Source organism: Rousettus aegyptiacus, unplaced genomic scaffold (assembly GCF_014176215.1).
Source record: "Rousettus aegyptiacus isolate mRouAeg1 unplaced genomic scaffold, mRouAeg1.p scaffold_m13_p_5, whole genome shotgun sequence".
In the NCBI taxonomy this organism is placed as follows: domain Eukaryota; kingdom Metazoa; phylum Chordata; class Mammalia; order Chiroptera; family Pteropodidae; genus Rousettus; species Rousettus aegyptiacus.
In genome coordinates this window covers 11456064-11476897 of record NW_023416308.1, presented here as the reverse complement: position 1 = coordinate 11476897, position 20834 = coordinate 11456064, and the positions used below count along the sequence as shown (strand labels likewise).

Here is a 20834-nt window from a genome sequence, read left to right as displayed (position 1 = left end):
AAGTGACTTGCCTGAAGCGAGTTGCTGGTCAGTGGCCGAGCTGGTGTCGGAATCCAGAGGCTGCTTTAGCCCACTGTGCCATACAGCCCCTTTGATTATACTGTAGACTCCCATTCTGATTGCCACTCAGCGATGCCACTGAGTGCCACTGGGAAGACAGGAGGAAAGGGGGACGGGCTGGGGTGTGTGTCTGTGTGTTTCCGGTATGAGGATCCCAACATGCTTGGGAGCATAGTAGTTGAGAAAGTGATCAACCAGCTGTGTGGGTGCTGGACACTGCCCCCGCCCCCCCCCCCCCCCAGATTTGTTAGGGACCGAAAGCCACTGAAAAGTGTGGCATGAGCTGATGTGCCTTCCTGGGGGAGGCCTGTGTGGTCCAGCAAAGGGGAGGGCGCCTTTCTTGCTCCATGGCCGCCCCTGGCCTCCCCTGCTTCAGTGAGCAAATGCCGGGGGTCCCCTGTGTTCCTCAGACTGGGACTCTGTTGGTTCTCTCTGGCCTGCTGTTCTTCACTTCCAGGTTGTTCGCTTCTATCTTACTCTTGCTTTTTTGTTGTTGTTGTTGTTGTTGTTGTTGTTGAGAGGTTTTTCCTCAATTATTGAGCTTTCTCGATTAGAGAATTGGAATCTCCAGCTGCCATCATTGACTTTTTCTTTTGAGTTCTGTCAATTTTGCTTAATCTAGTTCGAAGCTCTGTTACAGGATGTAGATACATTTAGGATACTATGTCTTGACCTTTTTATCATTGTAAAATGCCCCTCTTTATCTCTGGTGATATTCCTGTCCGGAATCCTACTTTGTCTGATTTTAACAGAACCACTCCCAACTTTCACAATATTAGCGTTAGCATGGTCTGTTTTTCTCCATTGTTTTAACATACCAAACCAGTAGGAACTATTTATCTGTGTTTTTATATTTAAAGTATTTCTTATAGACAGCATATAGTGAATCTTGTATTTTTTATGTAGTCTGGCAAGCTCTTCCTTTTAATTGGAATGTATAAACCTTTTAACAATTATTTCTTTTTCTTTTTGGAACCTCTACAGCACCTGGTATTCCTAGATGGTCTCCCATCCAAGTACTAACCAGGTCCGACCCTGCTTAGCTTCCAAGATCAAAACAGATCGGTCATGTTCAAGGTGGCATGGCCATAGAGACCTTTTAACATTTAAAGTAATTGTCAGTATGATTGAGTTTGTCTACCATGTTAAAATTTGATTTCTGTTTGTACCATCTGTTCTTTATTCTTTTTTATTTTACTGCTTTCTCTTGGATTCATTGACTATTTTTTAGGATTCCATTTTATCTCCACTACTGGTTTATTTAACTATACTTCATCGGCTTACCTTTTTTAGTGGTTGCTGTATGAGTTACAGGTTTAACTTATTGCAGTCTCCCTATACTATTTCAGGTGTAACGTAAGAATCTTCTATTTCCATTCCCCACTCTGGTCCTTTGTATCATTGTTGTTATAAGTTTTATGTCTACATATATTATAAAACCCACACTGCATTATTAGTTTTTTCTTTACCCACAAATTTACTGTTTTTCGCCCTCTTTGTTCCTTTGTAAAAAAAGCCTTTTAAAGGCGAAAGAAATTAACAAAAAATGTTTGCAAAACATTTTTTTTTCCTTCCTCTCCATTTCAGTTTCTCTTCCAAAAACTTGTCTTCCTCCTTCTTTCCCTGGCTAGTTTTCCCTTGGAGCTTCCCTCAGCATCACTAATCTTCAGTGAATGCTTTGTGGTTCAGTTTGTCTCATCTGTGGCTTAGTCATGATAATCAATGATGCTATCAGCTGCTCCCAGCTACAGAGCCCCACGCCTGGTGTTACTAACACATTCCAGTGATGCATGGTTCAGAAAATTCGCACATTCCAGCTCACATCTCCTGCCTCCTCTGTCCCATGGGGAGAGCTGTGGCAGGATGAGATCGGCAGGACACTGGGGTTGCCATTCCCCTTGTTCCGTGTCTGGTTGTTCTTGGTAATGCCCCTCCTCCACCTGTTCTTCCATCACCCAGCCGAGGTCCCGACTCTGCCTGGGACCCAGACTCCTTCCCAGCTGCCTCGCCTCTGTGAACCTAGCCCACCTCACCAGCTTGCCCTTCCCCACCCACAGAGGAAGCCAGACAGGCCACACAGTGAGTTCAGACCTTAAGTGCCCACAAGGGGCTGCTGTGCTGTGGCCGCAAAGTCTTGTGGAGTGTTTTTTGATTTTTTTTTTTTTTTTTAAGAGTAGGAGTGGTGCCTGCTGGGGAGGGGTGGTGGTCACTAGTTCACAGTGGAGGGGAATTTCCTGCGTTAGAAGCATAGGGAGGGCTCGGGCTCTGTGTGCATGTATTGCTCTCCCCATCGTGCTTTGCATGTGGTGAGCACTTATAGAGGCTAGAGGTGGCATGGACTGCAGTGGTAGGACAGATCCCTATAGCATGTGGGCTTGGCGGGAGGTCATTCATTCATTTATTCAGTAGACGTCCATGGAGCACCTCTCATGTGCTAGGCACTGCCCTATAGGAGAAGGTGAAGATGGATAATAAAGCTACACTCCCCATCCTTGCGGTCACAGGCTGGCTGGACACTTAGGCTCTTCGATAGTTCCTACCAGTTTGATAGGTGATCTCAGAGGAACTACACACAACTTTGGGAACTCAGAGGAGAGGGGTCTTGACTCTGCAGGGATCGTGGTCCGGGAAAACTTCCTGGAGGAAACAGACCCTAAACGGACCCTCTGTTGCGTATTTATTTTAATCTTGACATATAGAAAAAGCCCTAAACCTTCATCCTTTACATAGATAATACAGTTTTCCTAATTAAGATTTGGGGTTCTCTTACAGAAGAGGCCTGTAGCATAAAAACTACACATTCCTTTTTTTTTTTTTTTTTTTTCAGGTAGGCAAAGCAGATCTTTTTATTCTCACATTACGGAATAGGAAACTGATTGAGTCTCAAGTGATAAGAAATAATTTGGCCTCCTAAAGGAGAAAGGAGAGTGATCTAGGCAGAGAGAACAGAAGGGCAAAGGCCTGGAGGGAGGAGGTGTGTGTGTGTGTGTGTGTGTGTGTGTGTGTGTGTGTGTGTGTGAGAGAGAGAGAGAGAGAGAGAGAGAGAGAGAGAGAGAGACAGACACAGGCTCGTTGGCTATGATTTGGTACCCTGTGTCCTCACAATTGGATCTTGCAATCAAACTCAACCTGGGCCACAAGGCCAGGAACAGTTGCTAGCCTTTGCTTCCTCAGTGGAATGACCTTTTGGGGTGGCCTTGGCACGACAGCTGAAGTGGGGTGGCCTGTGGGGCTTCTCTTTTCCTCCAGTCAGTTGTTGTACTCTGCCCGTGCAAACTCCTCTTGGGCTCAGCGGCTGGGGCCCTGGGCCAGTTCTGAAGGGCATTTCGACGAGAATTTGGGGCCTGAGATTGCATCCTGGGCCCACCAGAGCCCAGAGTGAGCCCCCCAGCTTGTGTGGCAGGAAGGACCTGGTTCCTGTGATAATGGGCTTGGCCTAGCCCCTCTTCCTGAGAGGCTGTCGGGGGATGGGCAGACTTCAGTCTCAAGATCCAGGGTGTGGACAGAGGGAGGAAACCCTTGGTGATCCCGGGCACTCTGGGAATTCCTGAAGCTGGCAGTGTGCAGTTTAGAGCTCCCCCACGGCTGGCCTGGGAGAACTGCTTGTCTTCAGAGAAAGAGCAAAGTGGCAAGCCTGTATCATTTCCCAAACCGTTGCTTTCTGGGCCCCTGAGATAGTCATAGTTGATGTGGCCAGGTTGCCCTGTGACTCTGCCTGACCTCCATCACTGTCCTCGTCACCCCGACCCTCCCCTGCAACTTCTTTCCTGCTCCGCCTCCTGTCTCTTCTGTCATCTGGTGGAACCTCCATCTCCCTGCAGGAAACATGTGGGAGGCATCCTGCACTCTTCCCTTTCTCCATAGCCACTCAATTACCAGGTCTTGCTGATTTTACCTGTTTTTATTTTTAGAGCGTTGCGCCTGCTGGTCTTCCTCCAGCTGAGCCTCAGCACGCACTGCCTGAGTAATCTAACACGCAAGCCTGGTCCTGCCATTCCCGCCAAGAGCCTCCAGGGCTTCCAGGGCTTGCCTGAGAGTCCAGCTTTTGCTGCAGACCCCTGGGCCTTGACTCCTCTCCCGCCCAGCTGGGACTCTACCCTGAACTCCAGCCCCCTCTGTCTGCCAGCCCGCTGTGCACCTCTTGCGGAGCTCTGTTCCTTCCTCTGCCCAGAAACACCTCCTGCTCTCTCCCCCTGCCCCGTTATGACAATCGCCCACGGGTTTAGTGCTCCTGCATGCCGGTGGCATTGCTGGAGAGGAGTGTGTGCGCTGCCTGGGTCAGTGCCCGGCAGGGCCCATTCCAGACATTTTGGTCACCTCGGATCGAGGCACAGATGGAGCTGCTTCAGCCCCAAGTGATCAGACCAGTTTCCATCAACAGCGCGTTGAGAGGTGCAGGGCGGCCACTGCCAGCTGTCGTCTTGGGCAGCGGTTTCGCCTTTGCAGATTCCCAGCCCTCGGGGCCGGGAACACGATGAACCATCTCCCTAAAGCAGTGCTGTAGGGACATGTGCGCATGATGCTTCGCGTGGAATTTTAGGTGGCTCACGCAGCCCCTAGGGGGTCATCTGTGGAGGCCAGGTGGCGCCCTCCACTGTAAGGTTGAGCTCTTGCTCTGGAAAGAGGGCTGAGGAGTCCTTTTGTCCACGGTGGGGAGCTGAACTGAGTCAGCAGAGGGCGGGAGCTGCGCAGCCAGGTTCTGGCTGCACCGAACAGGTGGGCGCTTGTCATGCCTAACACTCAGGCCTCTGGAGTAAGTCCAGGGTGGCCCGTGTCAACGTCACCCCAAAGGCTGAACCCTCTGGCCGAGTTAGGAGTTAGACACCTCAGATGGGCGCGTGCAGCAAGGACTACCCTGGCCCATCCCTGGACTCCTTCCTCAGAGCTCGGATTGTCAGAGCAGATGGCACTGTGGGGCTGGCAGGTTGGCCTTTGGACCGGGCTCCCGGGAGGACCCGCAGTGCCCTTCCTCCCTTTGGCTTTGTGTACTGAGCTCCCCACACCCTGAGAACAGAGGCCTCTGGGTGATCCCGCTTGGCAAGTCTTTGAACTTGGGGACGGCTTTGAAGCAGGGGAAAGAGATCGGTTTGGGTCGGGTCCTTCACGAGCCTGTCAGTTTTTTACCTAAGATCTGCTCGTGGGCAGAGGCCAGTGATCCAGGCCCGGTGTGTTAGCAGATGCAGCTGGGAGCCAGTGCGGCAGGGTCAGGCTGTCCTCCCGACACCTTGCAGAGCACTTTCTGTGCAGCTGCTCATGGCTTGTGCTGAGTATTCTTTTGCACCTGCTCTGGTGGGGGCAGTCAGGGATGTCCGCTTTGTGGGTGGGACAGCCCCTCAGCCCCGGTCTGTCACCTGGTGTCATTCGGTGATGTAGGCACTAATGATATGTATGCTCGTGATACGCCAGGCCTGCTGTATGTTCATTACTTTACTTGTTCCTCTGAAGGGCTTAAGCCAAGCTTAGGAATCTCACAGTCCCCGTGATGTTAGGGGCTGTTATTACACTGCTGTGTAGATGAGGGAACTGAGCTCAAAGAAGTGTAGTGCTAGCAAGCAGCAGGTTGGGACTTGAACCCAAGTTCAGCTACAAAGCCCATGCTACATCATGCTGCAAATTCTTACCTGCTGAGGCTGAGCAGGTGTTGTGAGTGGATAAAGCAGGCCGAAAAAGAAAGGGACCTAGATTTTAGGCTCTAGCCAGCAGTTGCCCTGCAGCTGAGTAGACCAGTATTACTAGCTCTTCTGACTGCTTTTGGGAAGTCAGAAATCCTGGCTTTCATGTGTAGTCTCTTGATTTCTTAAGAAATCTAACTCAGATTTCTAAAAAGGCGCATATGGGGGATAGGGTGCAGCCTTCGGGCCTCGGACTGGTGACCTCTGTCATGTTCTCTGTTGCCTCCCTTAACCCCACCCTTCCCCCTGGTCCTGCTGCCTCTAGGATCCCCTCTGGAAGGAGAAGAATCAGAGGTCATTGCCGAAAGAGATCTTTGTAGATATGTCTGGGCCATTCCTTAACCACGTTCAAGTCCTGTTTCACCAAAAACATTGGTAGGCATGGGAAGGTAAGGAACTGTAGAATCTGGCAGAAGAAAGAATAAAATGTGCTCTAGGCCATTCATGCTCACAGGCCTGAGTGGTCTGGGCCTGAGCAGTCTGGGCTCAGCCACCAGATCCCTGGGGGCGCCCCTAGTGGCTGCCAGTACTTCCTGCACTCTGCCACTCCACACTGAGCTGCCCCTGGGCTCTGAGGGTGGTACGGCCCCTGGGAGGATCTGGACGCTAGGAGAGAGTGCTGTGGCTGTTCGTTGTGCCCACATTTTGAAATGTCTCCCTCTTAGTTGGAAATGGGAGTCAATTGTTCATAGTCGGTGAGATTCGATTCCTCTCATCCCAGCTCCTACCTCTCCTAGGTGTGGGGTGAGACCGCAGAGTGGAGCCGGGCACCCCCTTTTGCTTGCAGGCAACCCACTCCAAGGGACCGTGCCCACAGAGGAGGACATCGCAGTTTGGGGCACAGAAAGGAAGGGTGGATGGGGACAGAGACTTCCACTTTTAAAAAAGAGAAAGAGATGACGTCAGAGAGGGCAGCAACGGGCGATGCTTCCTGACTTCCTTGGTGACCACTTCCTGTTTGGATGTAGAGACGGACAGGCGAGGCAGCAGCCCCAGCTGGCAGGTTTGTTCAGGTCAGAGGTGGCCAAGTTAACCACGAGGCTCCCCGACTTTCCTTACAGTTGTTGGGGACCGAAGCACAGGATTTCTTGTCCCGTCTGTCCTTGGGAAGTTTAGACCAGGAGCATCTAGGGCAATTTTGCGGGCACAAAGCAGATTCTGGGAGCGCAGAGCGATGGGTTCAGTGCTGCTGACTTAACGCTGGCCGGCCCACCCCGTCCGCCCCCCGCCCTGGTGGCCCTCCTCTTTGGCCCCTCAGAGTGAGGAAGTATTCCCTGCGAACTCTGTGGAACCCAGCGTCCAGTGGAAGTCACCCAAATCCCCCCCTCAGAGCTCTGCTTCTATTAGAAGACTGTCCCCATGGTACTGCTCAAAGTCCAACTTCCAAACAGACTTTTGGAATACTCTCCATGTGTACACATCAGGGACTTCCTGCGAGATGATTTCAGCATTATGGCTGAGGCCTGCTCTTGCCATATGTCCTGGCTCTGCTGGGGGTGGGGGATGCCCAGAGCCCCAGACTGTCTCCTCTAATAAAATCCAAATCAGGGCTGAGGTACGTAGCTCCCCCCTCCCATCAGTCTCCTGGTGTAACCAGCTGGGCATGGCAGAGGGACGCCAGCCACACCACGCCACATCAAGGCAAGCCAAGCCAAGCCAAGCTGGAGCCTGGGGACTCTCTCTAATGCATGAGCCCCGGGCCACAGATCGCTGGTTCAGTGCTCCCAGGAGGCTTGCCATCTGCTTGGCTCTCTGCCTCAGCCCTGGGGTTGGTGCGCTTCTTGCAGGTAGACTTCAGGGTCTTATTTTGGTCCTGTTCCCATCCTGTCCTCTTCCTTGATGTCCCTCCACGTGAGCCCTGCCAGCGAGACTAACAGCCCAGAGGTCTCAGAGGATGCTTTCTGTTTCAGGAAAGTGTGTCTTTTCCCTCCTTTTTTTCTTGTGGTTTCCCAGTATGACTCTGGTTAGCCAAGGCCATGAGGACTGTGGAACTCCATCTGCTCCCTCCCTGTCCAGGAAGAGGCTGATTTCCCAGTGAGGAGAGTCAGCAAGGATCTAGGCTTCTAGAGAAATGTGTATCCTCAGGACAGTGGCCGGAGCATCCCTCCTGTGTAGATCAGTGACCCCATCCCACCAGGGCCTCTGGTCAGACCATGCCCGCTGCCTGCCAGCATGCGGAACAAGTGTGGGGAGCTTGCAAGGGACTGAGACAAGACCTGGGGCTCCTCTGTATGTGACGGGCCCTCCCTAGACCGTCTCCTTACTCAGACAGTTCCTCGTGACACCTGCTGCCAAGTGGCACAAGAACTTTGTCTTACCCAGAACTGAGCCAGCGGCTTCCAAAACCTGTGAGACCGAGAAGGTCAGGGCTGGGTGGCATAGATGCCTCTAGGGAAGTGAAAGTGTCATTGAGGGCCGCCCGGGGCAGAGGGCAGCTGGCCTCGGCTCTTCCCTCTCCCATCTGCCTCGCCTTCTCAGAGCTCTTGACTGCCTCAGATAGTGGTTCCAACTTGTGTTCCACAGTGACATACCCTGCGAATGACACTTGTGGCAGGTGAGGATCGTGTGCTGCCCATCCTTCTCGAGGGCACACCTGGGCTTCTGTGCACTTCCTGGCTCCTTTTCTCACTCGAGAAAGCATAGTGGGACACCCATGGGTGGGGCCGATGGTCATGGGGTAATCTTGAACCTGCTTCCATCTGTTTTCTAAAACTAAAAGCAAACGAGTTGCAAATGTCAAGACTTTATGATCGTTAGCCAAGGACGGGTGGCGGCATACCTCACGGCTGACCGATTGCACGTCAGGCCTCAGATTTTCTTTGTCCCTTGGCCATGTAGTGTTTTCAGTGGAGCCCTGACCGCCCGTCTATCCCCTGGTGATTCTCCTGCCTCCTCTGCCTGTTTCTGAGGACACCAAAGAGCCACTGGTCTGTCTGTGTCCAGGCCCCTCCCTCATCCAGATAAGAAGGCCGCTTGACAGTAAGCGGGGGTTGAGGCCAGTGCCTGACGCAGCCCTGTCTTGCATCACGCTGCTCAGGTGAGGCCGCTGGCTGCATGGCACAGGATGGAAACACTCACACAGGTCGGCCATCCAGCAACCAAGTACAGCCTTCTCTGAATTCTTGAGCGCCACACGCCACCACCAGGGGCTCCTCCGTGTGTCAGGACCCTGACTTGGGCCGAGGGTGAAGAAGAGAGGGAAGTGGGGAAAGAGAAAGGAGAAGTACAAGGGCCCCTGTGGCCGTAATGGAACGGCACCCCAGCGGCCAGCCTTTTTGGATTGTCCAGGAACTCCCAGGACTTGTGCCTTGGAAACTGGAGAGTGGTGACAGGCAGAATGAGGCAGGGCTGCTGACAGCCTCTCCCTGTGGGGTGTCATGGAGAGAATATAGCTGAGCTCTGCAGCCAGGCAGCGCTGTCCGCCTGGGGGACTCTGGACATCCCTGAGCCTCTTTGTCCTTATCTGTGAAATGGGGGTGTGAGGCGAGGATCCTAGTAGATGCTCAATGCGGATTATCTCATTCTTCCTCCCTTCCCCTTGTCTGAGCTTTCTGGCCATGCAGCCCTGTCTTTGGGTCCCTTCCTAGCACTCTGCTGGGCTCGGAGCCTCGGTGGCAGGAGCAGAGGCTGCTCTCTCCTGGGCTTGCTCCTCTGGGAGGTCAGAGGCTGAGAGCTTCCATGGAGTTCGGGTAGCTCCTTCTATTGTCTGAAATCCAGGTTCAAAGCTACAGGGCTCTCAGACAGCTGTGACTTCCTGGCAGGCAGTAGAGCTGGGTGGGGGTGGGGGACCCAGGAGGCTTGACACTTCTGTCTCTTGCCTCTGTCCTTGCTAGGGAGTGAGTTGGAGGCTTCTGGGCTCAGCTGATGTTCTCTGAGGAGGATTGGAATGAACCCGAGGCACGGATGGGTGAGGTCAGTGGTTTTCTCAGCAAGGAGGCCTGAGTTAGTGACGGGCCTGTCACAGCTTCCAAGATTCCTGGCCGCAGTCCCTGGCTCCACCCCCTCCCCATCCTGTGCTTAAGGGAGATGAAAATCAGTGATGTGGATTTATTTACCCAGTGTCTCCTCTGTGTCGCAGTGGGAGGGTAGAGGAGGCTCTCCCCAGCCTTCGTGGTGGCATTCGCACACTTTTTCATGGATTGCTCACTGTGCGCTCGCTCTATGAAGTGTCTGAGTAACTACAGCCCAGAATGGTCCAGTAAATTGCCACCCAGGCTAATGAGTGGTGGACTTGAACCCACCTGCCTCACTGCCCGGAGGCCGGTTCTTTCTGCTCTGCCACACTGCCATGCCAGCTGGAGTGTCAGAAGGGCACACAGCTAAATTACTGTCCCAGCTCCCAACACCACCAGAGCAGCCAAATCTGTGGTATGGACAGGGGTGGCTTTGTGGTGCCGCTTAAATTTGTTCACCAATATCCCCAAGTGCATGTGCAAAATATCTCTGAAGCCTGACTCCTTATCTTACAATTCATTGGCATTTTGCATTTGACTCCATATTTTGCTTGTTTTAATTTAAGGCAATGGTTTAAATTACTTGCTCCTGAGTAAATCTGATCCTCAGAAGGTATTCTGGGTTTACCCTGAGGTGGCTTCTGTGACTTTAGCCTCCTTCTGTCCCCTGGGGGTATGAATATCTCAGTAGAAGATTGGGTGTGTGTGCGTGGGGGGGTACATTCAGTATTGCAGAAAAAGGCACACAGCTAGGAAAGGGAAGAAGGGGCCCAGTTTGGTTGGAAAGTCAGGTTTCAGTGAGGGGGTGGGGGCGGAGAAGAGGTAAGGGCTAGTTTGGGGCCTTATTCCAAGAAGCTCAAGACCAGAATGCCAACTCCAGGGGTTCTGATCTTATCCCATAGGCAGCGAGAGCTGTCAGAGGCCAAGTATTGCGATTTCCTTTTTCGGCTCACATCCAGTCACTGTAGGAGAGGCCACGAGGGTGTTCATTCTGGGGATCCGGCCAGGGGGAGGAGGTCCCTGTCCACAGAGGGTTTGCAGTCTAGTGAGAGAGGCAAAAGTGACATATGGACACACTCAAAAAAGGTGAGCTTCCAAGACGTCAAGCTGCCAGTGTCTGCTTAGAGGGTTGGAGTTGGGAGAACTCAGAGCAGGATGCTGCAGGTGAGGTGGAGAAGGGGCTGAGCGTGGATTTGGATGCCAGTCCAAGTTGTTGGCTGCCTGCGATGAAAAGAAAGGGAGGAAAGTACTGGGGAGAGGCCCTGTGAAGGAAGAATTAATGCAGCATGGTGACCAGGGAAATGCGAGAGCTAGAAACGGCGCCCTAGGCGCTATTATGGGCACTCTTGGAGAACTGGGAATGGCAGGCAACAGAGAGCCGAATTAGGGAAATGCCCCAGCTGCCTGAGACCAGGAAGCACTGACCTGTTCTGTGGCCACCTGGTCGCTGTGTTCATTGGTCAGAACCTGACTGGCAAAGAGTGGGTAACAAGTACTGCAAAATTCACAAACATCGTGAAGAAACTACAGCTCATTCCTGGAACAGGCAAACTTTTGAACTTTCTGTTTGGGTCTCTGTGGGGCGGATGACTCACTTCTGAGCCCCTCCTAACCCCTGTTGGTGATTAGCAGGGGTGAGAGGCCCAAGGAGCCGCCCTGCCTCCCGGAGCCCAGATTGCAGAAATGGATTGGGTGGATTTGCAAGTGTTGAGGAAATTTCCAGCACTGGAGTCTCCTGAGTTCCAGGCTGTCTGTCTTTTTGTATGTAAATCCATGCTTTATCCATTGAAGGAACTGTGATATGGGCCTGGAAATGGGCCCTAGACTTGACCTTAAAAAGTCTGGAGTCTCTGGGTGACCTAAAGAGGTGGATGAAGTGTGACCAATGAAATGTTCCGGAGTGTTCTGGGACCTTTGGGGGAGGGCGGAGCCTGCTGATCCTAGACCTCAGAGATGAGTTATTTACAATAGGAAAGACGCTCAGCTGTCTGGCCAGCCTGGACCTGCTCCTGTGCCTGGGGGGGTTGGAGGGTGGGTCGGAGGTGTGGGGAATAAACCTGGGTGTTTCCTTCCACCTGCTTCCGCTTATCCTCCTGGAGCCCCATCAGATGGGGAATGCCTGATCGGTGGGGGGCCCTGGCGGGTGCCTGGCACAGTTGGGCTTCTGCCTGGCACTCAGGGTGACCTCTGGAGTTGCCTTTCCACCTTTATTCTCTCAAGTCTCTGGTTACTTGTGCTCAGTGACCTTGGGCGCAAGCCAGGCACCCAGTACAGCGAACCTGCCGGCAGGCACACTGACTTTGTGTCAGCCCTCAGCAGACAGGAAACCACCCTCCCACAGCCTGTGGGACGCCCAGGGAAGGCACAGGCCACCTCCCGCCTCTCCCGGCAGCAGATTGGAAGACTCAGCCTCTCCCCTGGCTTCCTGTGTGTCACCCCCAGCCCACACTTCCTTCAGGGCCGTGAGAGTAGAATGGCAGTTCCTGTTGAGTGAGGCATGAGTCAGCCAAGGAGAATGGTGGCTGAATCTTCATAACCTCCAGGCACGGTTATTAAATATTTAAGTGACACTACAGTATTGATCGGTTCTCATCCAGCCCCTTAGGGAAAGCAGTTCCTGTCTGGGATTCATATAATAGCAAGATCTTGGATTTAGACAAACTCCGAAGAGGTTAAGGGTGCTATATAAATCTCACCTGAAATTCTCTCCTCAAAGCTTGCTACCAGGAATGGGTACAAATTGGGTTCTACCCACTCTGTAGATAGAGAAGGCAACCCAGAAAGGTGGTATGGCCCGTGGACAGGCACCCAGCGGGCTGGGCCCGGAATCACAGCCTCCTGGCTGCCGCTCCGACTGGCTGTTTTGTCTGCCCACTGCTCCTTCCCCACCTTCCTTCTCTGTACAGTCCCTCTGTTAATCAGCCTTTCATTGTAGCTGCTGGGGACATGGCATCTAGCAAGACAAGGTCCCTGCTCTCTAGAGCTGAATTCTTGGAGAGGAGACAGTCAGTTGACAAGAACCCAAATTGGCAGGGAAGGCCCCTCTAGGAGATTGACTTCCTAGTCAGTGTCTGGGCCCCAGGTCCCCGGGCTGGGTGGGGGCAGAGCAGATCTGGCTTAATTGTGGATCGGCCCTTACTGGTCACAGTTCTGCCTTTCCTTCCAGGACAGTTATCAGGATAAATATACCCAGCTCCCCATTCCTGGGGAGTTACTCACCGAGCAAAAGTACCCCCACTGCTGCGGATTAGATTACCTCTGCTCTAACTGCTCATGTGCTCAGGGCTGGGGGAGGGGGAGACCCGTCTTTCCTTTCTGCTCTCCTTCCTAATCTGGAAGAGTTTCAGCAAAGGGGCTGAGACGAGACCATCCACAGGCGCTGGTCCTGCTGTTTACGTAGCTCCTTTCTTGGGAAGGGCCCAGGTCCTCTTACTGCTTATGTCCGTCCCTGAGCTCAGGCAGCCTTAAGGAGACTGGGCAGCTTCTCCTCTGACGCTCAGAGGCCACCAGGGCCCAGCAGGTGCTCAATGGGGGTGGGGGGTGGGGTGAACCTTTGCTCAGAGTTCTGAGCCCAGCAGGATAGATAGGCCATTAAGGCTGGGCCTCTCCAGGGCCTGGGGGGAAGGGACTTGCTAGACTTGGTGCAGTCTCTGAAAGCCAGGGTCTCGTATTAAATGGTAGGGATGGACAGCTGGCCCTGGGCTGCTGGGAAGGCCCTGTGCTCTGGCAGCCCCTTGCCGCCTGCCCTGGAGCTCTCAGGGGGCTCTTTGCTGCTTCTTCATTGTACTCGTCAGCTCGCGAGGAAACTGTGCCACCCCCTGTTTGGGGTGATGAGAGCTGAGTTAAACTGGCTTGCGGAAAGAAGGTGGGTGACCAGGTCTTAAAAATATCTTGTTCTTACTGTGGGCCTCTCCTAGGCCTGATGGCCACAGGACCCCATCTCTTCTGGTTCTGCCCGGGGCTATCGGATCTAGGAACGGTGAAGGGCCTGGCACTGGGGCGGGTACGGCAGTGTGCACTCTGGGACGCAATGATTTACGTGTCCTCATTGATAGAGACTGGGGAAGGCTTTTCCAGGGGTCTTTGTTTTCCCCAGAATGGTGCCCCTAACTGCTGGTCCAGGGTTGCAGCATCCTTTGCCCCCAGGAGTGGGATGGGATGAGGAGGTGCTTTCTCTTTCCCCTCCAGGGCTAATCACCTCTCTGGGATGGAGCCCCCATTCGCTTAACGACTCCCCCGTACTAAGCATATGCTCTGTTCTAGGGACTTGCTAAGCAAGCACTGTATATCCATTATTCCTGTGAGTAAGGGGGTGGGATTCCCATCCAACAGACGAGGAAACCAAGGCACAAGAGTTGTCCAGCAGCCTGTGTGTGTGTGTGTGTGTGTGTCTCACACACACACACACACACACACACACGACCACTGAGCAGTCTGTTGTGACTCAGAACCCCCCTGTGTGAGTTCTCACAGCTCCTGTGCTCAGAGGAGAGAATGTCCCTGGGTTTTCCCGTCCCCCATACCCTCCCAACGCACTTGAGGGATCCTGGATGGGCCTTTATCTCTCTTGGCGTCTGTTCAGCTCTAGGCCTCTGGTCTTGACAGTCTTTATCTCATACTGGGAGGTGGCTGGGGCTTGGGCAGGAGGAAGAAGCCAGTCTTATGAAAGAGCCCTGACTTGTTTTTATAGACTAGTTGGGGGTGGAGGCGGAAAGAGTTCATTGATTCTCTTTAACTCACTGGGTGCCATGTGTCAGTGGGTCAGCCTAGGTCCCCAGGGCCACAGTCTTGGGAGCATCCTCTACCTTGGGAGCATGGTGCTTTCTCCTCAATCCTGTGCCCCCGGGCTGGTTGGGCGCAGCTGCTGCATTGGCCCTGGAATGTGGGCAGACCGGCCCCTCGGCCCTCAGGCCCCTCCCTCCAGGAGGAGTGACTCTGTGTCTTAACCTTCTCGGGGCTGCAGACCGGTTGGCTCCCACCGGTCTTCAGGATGGGTGGCTGGGGCCTGGGGAAGGCCCCGGTGCACCGTGCCAGTCTAGCCGCCTGCCCGTGGGGCGGTGGTCTTCTGGCCCAAAGCCAGGCAGGGCTGTGGGATGGGGACCAGGCTTTCACCGGGGGTGCGTCTGCAGAGGGAGTGTGCATCCCCTGGCAGCCAGGGCGTGAGTCTTGTGGGTCTCCGGAACCCCACAGGCTGTGTCACTCTTGGGTCACCTCTTCAAATGGTAGTAGTGATAGACACGGGCCAGAGGCTTTAGACCTTGGCCGCCTCATACTCCTCCTCGTAGTCTGTCCTGTTCCTTCAGCTCAGTCGAGCTTCCTGGCACTGAAACTTAACCCAGTGCGTCGGTGGCTGGGGGCTCCCGGTCTTCCCCGGTCCGAAATTCCGTGATTGCGCGAGCGCCTTGTTTTACTCCCCGCGGCAGGGAGCTGGCGGGCCAATGGCGCCCTCTGGCGGGAAGCTGCGGAAGGTCCACACCCTTTCATTGCCATGGCGTAGCTGAGTGGCTTTTATTTGCCCGTGGTGGGCTGGAGACTTCGCAGTCAGCAACCTTCTCCCCTGCCCCTTCGCCCCCAGTTTGGAGAGGAGCACCCCTTCCTCCACACACACGTTGGCTTGGAAGCCCCAGGGAGAGCTTCTTCCTTCTTCAGCGTGACTGAGGCAGTCTTGGTGGCTCTGACTTGTGTGGAGGGTCTCAGGTCTGAAGAGATGCTGAAGAAGTTTTAGGCCTTCCTTAGCCTGAATGAGTGAGCCCTGGCTGCTTTCTAGACTGCTTCTGTGTTCCAGTGGGCCCCATATTCTCTGATAACCTTTGGGGTGTGAGTAGAAGAAATCTCTGAGCCTGCCCCCGGGGTGTTTAGAGCTGGGTTGCCAGGCAGCAGCTGTAGTTGAAAATGGGGGGACCCTTCCCCATAGGGCACTGCCTGCAAGTGGACTCTACTGTGTAGTCCTCCCTCTGCTACCTGTATTTACTCAAGCAAAGGAGTTTGCTGACTTTGCACGGAGACTTTGGCCTGTAATCACCCTGCAGGGAGGCAGCAGGCTTTTGCGCCTGCAGGAACCCACCGTGGTGCTCAGGTGTACTTTTTGGCTGCCTTCTATATTCCTGACTTTCCTGAGGCATTTGTGGAGGGTTTGGGGGGACAGTGACACTAAGCCTTGTCCAGTCAATGAATAAAGAGTAAGGGTGGAGAGAGAAAGAAGCTCACCTTGGTTCCTCTCTCTCATTCAGAAGTTTGAAAAACAACGCGGCTTCTCCCTGACATCCACACACGTTTTACTTCGAATGTTAACTTCATTACTTTGCTTTTCCTTTAAAGGTCACTCTTTTCATGTCTTGCCCAGATTCTACCCGTGGAAGACTTAGGAGAAGTCAGTACTTTGCATCCTACCCTGATTTCCTAGGAGGAAGATATTTTTCTGAATTTCACAGAGCAAATAAGATCTGATGTTCGCAGCTTCCTGTGTAGACTCTAGCATCTACTATCCTCAGTAACCCACCCCAGTTGACCAAGGAAACTGAGGCTCGGGGAGGCTAAATGATTTTCCGTGTGGCTGTGGATAATGGAGAGAGCAGCTGGGACTTCACCTCGGCTCTGCTTGACTCCAGAGCTTGAAATCTTTTGTCTGTGTACCCCAGGACTGTGCTTTCCCACCAACAGATGTATCCGTGTTGAAAAGAGCCCGTCGAAATCATAAACCAGAAGCTAGTCCATAAACCAGTAAGCTAGACTTCGAGAGTCAGGTCATGAGTGACGGGGGAGGGTGTTTGACGCAGAGGGAACTGGTGTCTCTGACTTAGAAGTTTTGACAGGGAAGGTTAACTATCTGTCTTCTACTGAGTGGAGCCAAAGAGACCCAAGTTCAGATCCGAGCGGTGTCACTTCAGCCAGCTTTGGCAGCGTGGGGATGTGACTCTGTCTCTGAGGCTCAGTTTTACCATCTGTGCTAGTGTCTGTGTGAGGGAGGTGACACAGGTGAAGCTCCTGGCATGTGGCCGGCGTTCAGACATGGCGGCTGCTCCTGTTGCCCCGACGGGGTTGTACCTGTCACCTGCTCTGGGGAGCCCAGCTGGTTCTGCCCATGATAGAGGAGAGACCCCGCCCTTGCTGCACTGGGCCCGGAGGAAATGGGGACTCTACATGAAGCCAGGGCAGAGGTGTGGCCATGGAAGGGCCACTGGGATTGGCCCTGGACACTGGTTCCTTTTCTGCTGTTACCTAGACACATACTGACTCCCTCTAGTTCCGGTTTGCTAGAGACAGGAAGCCAGACCTCTTCCAAAGGACCTGGAGGGGGAGTAGGAACTGACCTTCCTCAGAAGTCAGGGGACCTGCGCTGGGCAGCGGGGTCCGGGGTCCTGGACCTTGGAACAAGCTTTCCCTCTGAACAGCTGGGTAGGAGCTGGGGGTAGGTGTTGCTGGACTTGGGGGAACTGGCAGCTGGGAAAAGGTGTGAGCCCACAGAAGAAGGCCCTGGTGAGGGCCTTGCTTCACTCTCATTTCCTCCGAGTAGGGGTGGGGCTGTGGACAGGGCTGCAAGGAAGGGTCAGACTGGCCGCCCTCAGAGCTTGGGCGCCATCATTCAGGAAGTCGTACCGTTTAAATGTGGCATCGTCTCGGGATCACAGCAGCCCCTTGCAAGCCAGATTTTTGGGGTTTGGGGCTTCTGAAGAGTCAGACTATCCTGTAATTTACTGGCTTTATGATCTGGAGCAAGTCCCACCACTTCTTAAAACTTGTTTCCCTATCTGTAAAGGAAGGATCAGAATTCCATCTCATAGGGTAGGAGGATTAATTGAGTCCATGAATGCAAAGTGCCCAGCACTGTGGCTGTCACTAGTAAATGGCAGTAAATTCAGTGACTGCTTTCTGATGATGACTATTCCAAGGGCTAGGGACTGAGCCCCCAGCAGGTTAGCAGGGAGGTGAGAGTGAGCAAGTCCATGAGCATGACAGGAATGAGGGTGTGGCATGTGGGGCCAGGCTCTCTGGGCCGTGGGGCTAGTGAGGGTCCTGCGAGGGGAGGGATGAGATGTGTGTGTGGGGGGAGATCAGCAGTTTCTACCCCTGCCCCTTGACTCTCGTTGGGAGACTAGGGAGATCCGGGGCCCCCCTGATGTCTGCCCATTGCCAAGGTAATGGAAGCTTGCACTCGAGGGCCAATTCTGCTCCCTTGCTGCTGTTAAAAGCAGAATAGTGGGGCCCTGGAGCCTCTGGGGCCAGGCTGCGTGCCAGGCTTCCGCAGAAACAGCCTACGGAGCAGTCCTGCCCCCCCCCTTGGCCGGGGGGGTGGGGGACGCTGCACCATCCTCGCCCGGACCCTGGGAAGGGGCTTGAGGTTCTGCTTCATCCTGGTCAGGAAGACAGGTACCACCCCAGAGTCCCCCTGATCTGGAGGCTGAGAAAGCTTAAGCGCTTGGAAATTAAGTGGGACCTGGCAGTGCCCGGGCCCCTCCCCGTGACGTGGGGCCCCTCCCGCCACTCTCTCCGCCTTGCCCTGCGGAGTCAGAGCTCTGAGTTCCAGGAAGGCATTTCTGACTCCTAGCCAGCCAGCTCCACAGCCCTGTCTGGAGGGAACGCAGGTGTCTGACTCTCAGAGGTAGGAGAGCCACAGAAGCAGCCCCAGGACCCTGCAGGGCACCTCCAGTCCGGGGCCCGGGTGAAGAGGTCAGCTTCGGAACTGGTTCTTAGCCCGCGTGGGGCTGGCCCGGCCCGGGATCTTCCTGACCCGGGGCCGGTCATTTCCCCATGGGCGGGGCAGGTACTCAGAAGTCCTTAACTCTCAGGCGCAGGCAGGGAGGGCACTGCCACCAGGGAGTTAGTCCCCGGGTTCCCTGCCGCTCACCCGCCGTGCCCGCTCTTTGCAGACGCCTTGCTGGAGGACTTGGAGTCCACCACCTCGCACATCTCCACACGGCCCGTGTTCTTGTCCGAGGAGACCCCCTACGCCTACCCAGCTGGGAACCACACGTACCAGGAGGTCGCTGTGCCACCCCCTGTCCCGCCACCCCCATCCAGCGAGGCCCTCAATGGCACGATCCTTGACTCCTTAGACCAGTGGCAGCCCGGCGCCTCCCGATTCATTCACCAGCAGGTACGTGGGGACGGGAGGCGCAAGTCCCCAGGGGCTCTGGGGCTCAAGGAGCTTATGTGGCAGCGGCTTGGAAAGCCGGGGAAGGAATGGGCTCAGGGGGAGGGGAGGGAGGCCGGGAAACGTCCCGCTCTCCCCACCAGCTGCCACGTGAGGGGTGAGGGGCGCAGTGACCAAGTGTTAATCACCTGTCCTCGGCCAGAGCAGGGAAATTCCCTGATGAGACTGGCTGTGAGCAGCAGGCTCCTGGGGGTGACACGGGCTGTTCCTTTGCCTCCCCCTGAGCACTGTCCTTCCTGCAGCCTCAGTCCCCACCGCCCACGCACGGCTCCAGTGCCAAAACGTCCAGTGCCTCCATCCCCCAGGACGGCCTCGGCCCTCCATGCCCCCGAGGCGGCGAGGAAGAGCACGTCTACAGGTACTGCCTCAGCCCCTGCCCCTGCCCCTCCTGCTCGGCAGTCCCGGGGGCCAGCCAGGGCCGGAGGCAGCCAGGGCTGGGGACCAGGCGTGGCCGCGGCCCGTGGGTGTCCCGCCTCAGGGGTCATTGGGCAGGCGGCCCCACGGCTCCTGGCCAGCTCACGAAGCCTCCTGACTGGCCCGGTGGCCTTATCGCTGCCATCTGCTGCCATCTCCATGTCGCAGCTGTCACGTCACCCCCCCGTAGTTGAGGAATTGAGGCAAGACTTCCTTCCTCCCCTCCTTTTACCACATCCTTTCCCCATCCTCCATCCTCTTGCTGGGGAGACTGGCTATCTCCTCCCCTTTATTCTCCGGGAGAATTTGGGGGTCGCCAGAGCTGGGGAGCATCTCAGCGTGGTTGTCCCTTTGCCTCTCCAAGCTTTCCCAACAAGCAGAAGTCGGCGGAGCCTTCGCCTGCCATGATGAGCTCCTCCCTGGGCAGCAACCTGTCCGAACTGGACCGCCTGCTGCTGGAACTGAATGCGGTGCAGCACAACTCCCCAGGCTTCCCCGCGGGTAGGAGGGGTCCCCGGGGCGGCCCCACCCCCTGGCTCTGGGTTCCCAGAGGGCTCGGGCTTGAGCAGCCTTTCTCTCTCCCTCTCCCAAGATGAGGCCAACTCAAGCCCCCTGCTGCCTGGGGCTCTGAGTCCTCACTATGGCATCCCGGAGAATAACAGCCCGCTGGGAGGCAAAACTGGGCCCCTGATGAAAGAGAAGCCCAAGCGGAACGGAGGCCGGGGCCTGGAGGATGTGCGGCCGAGCGTGGAGAGCCTCCTGGATGAACTGGAGAGCTCTGTGCCCAGCCCTGTGTGAGTACCCGCTAGGCTCGCTCGGGCAGGCGGGTCGTGCCCAGCCGGGGCTCATGCTCCAGTGTCTGCCCACTCAGCCCCCAAGCCACCCATTCCCTGCTGTCTGCCAGGCCCTGCGCCAGGCACTGGGGAGCAGTGGCGAGTCACAAGGACATTCCTATCTTCAGTGAGCCACCATCCTTCAGACAGAACGGACATCTTGCACACTGAGGGCGCCTGTAGCTTAGTGGCTGTCGGCACAGGCTTTGGACCCACAGAATGGGGTTCAAACCTTGGCTCTGCTCTTAACTAACTGTCATCTCTTAAGCCTCAGTTTTTCCATCTATAAAATGGGATTGGGGATATGAGATAATGGGGATAAGGCCACCTGCCTAAACAGAGGTGAGACCCAGACATACACGTAGAGCACATGGAATGGTTTGTGGTTCACAGCACATAACGTCCATGCCTAGTGCTTTCTAAACGTTAGCTCCTCTCGGTGTGACCGTGTCGTCGGAACAATCGCACATGTACATACAGTGCTGTGGAGAGTACACAGTGTGTTCAGGCTTGTTTAACAGGCAAGCTTGAACTTGGGCTGGAGGGCCAACGGCATCTTGCTGGGAAAGGTGCCATTCGAACAGCCCTCTGCTTCTCCCACATCAGCTCACCTCGCAGCTCTGACTCGGCAGACGACGGCCCCCTCCCCACGACGGCTTCCCAGGAGAGACTGGGAGCGGGTGGGCTTCCCCGGGTTTGGGGGCGGCAGGACGGTGTCGGAGCTGACGGGCTGATGCCCTGAGGAGGGGAG

General features: G+C 55.0%; 1 protein-coding gene and 1 pseudogene across 9 annotated transcripts in view; one reads left to right on the top strand and one right to left on the bottom strand.

Annotated features, from left to right (window-relative positions):
- PXN (paxillin) overlaps window positions 1-20834 on the top strand; it is a 42697-nt gene that overhangs the window by 12311 nt on the left and 9552 nt on the right. For 2 of the 9 annotated variants that reach the window (XM_016127160.2, XM_016127159.2), the window contains exons 2-5: window positions 18553-18779; window positions 19079-19194; window positions 19615-19751; window positions 19843-20044. In XM_016127160.2, the coding sequence (XP_015982646.1) occupies window positions 18553-18779; window positions 19079-19194; window positions 19615-19751; window positions 19843-20044 (682 nt within the window). Of the gene's footprint in view, window positions 1-14653; window positions 17094-18176; window positions 18285-18307; window positions 18447-18552; window positions 18780-19078; window positions 19195-19614; window positions 19752-19842; window positions 20045-20834 lie in introns of those variants that run through there. The other 7 variants (XM_036221678.1, XM_036221679.1, XM_036221674.1 and 4 more) reach the window with 7 other exon arrangements.
- LOC118603481 lies at window positions 1036-1154 on the bottom strand (annotated as a pseudogene).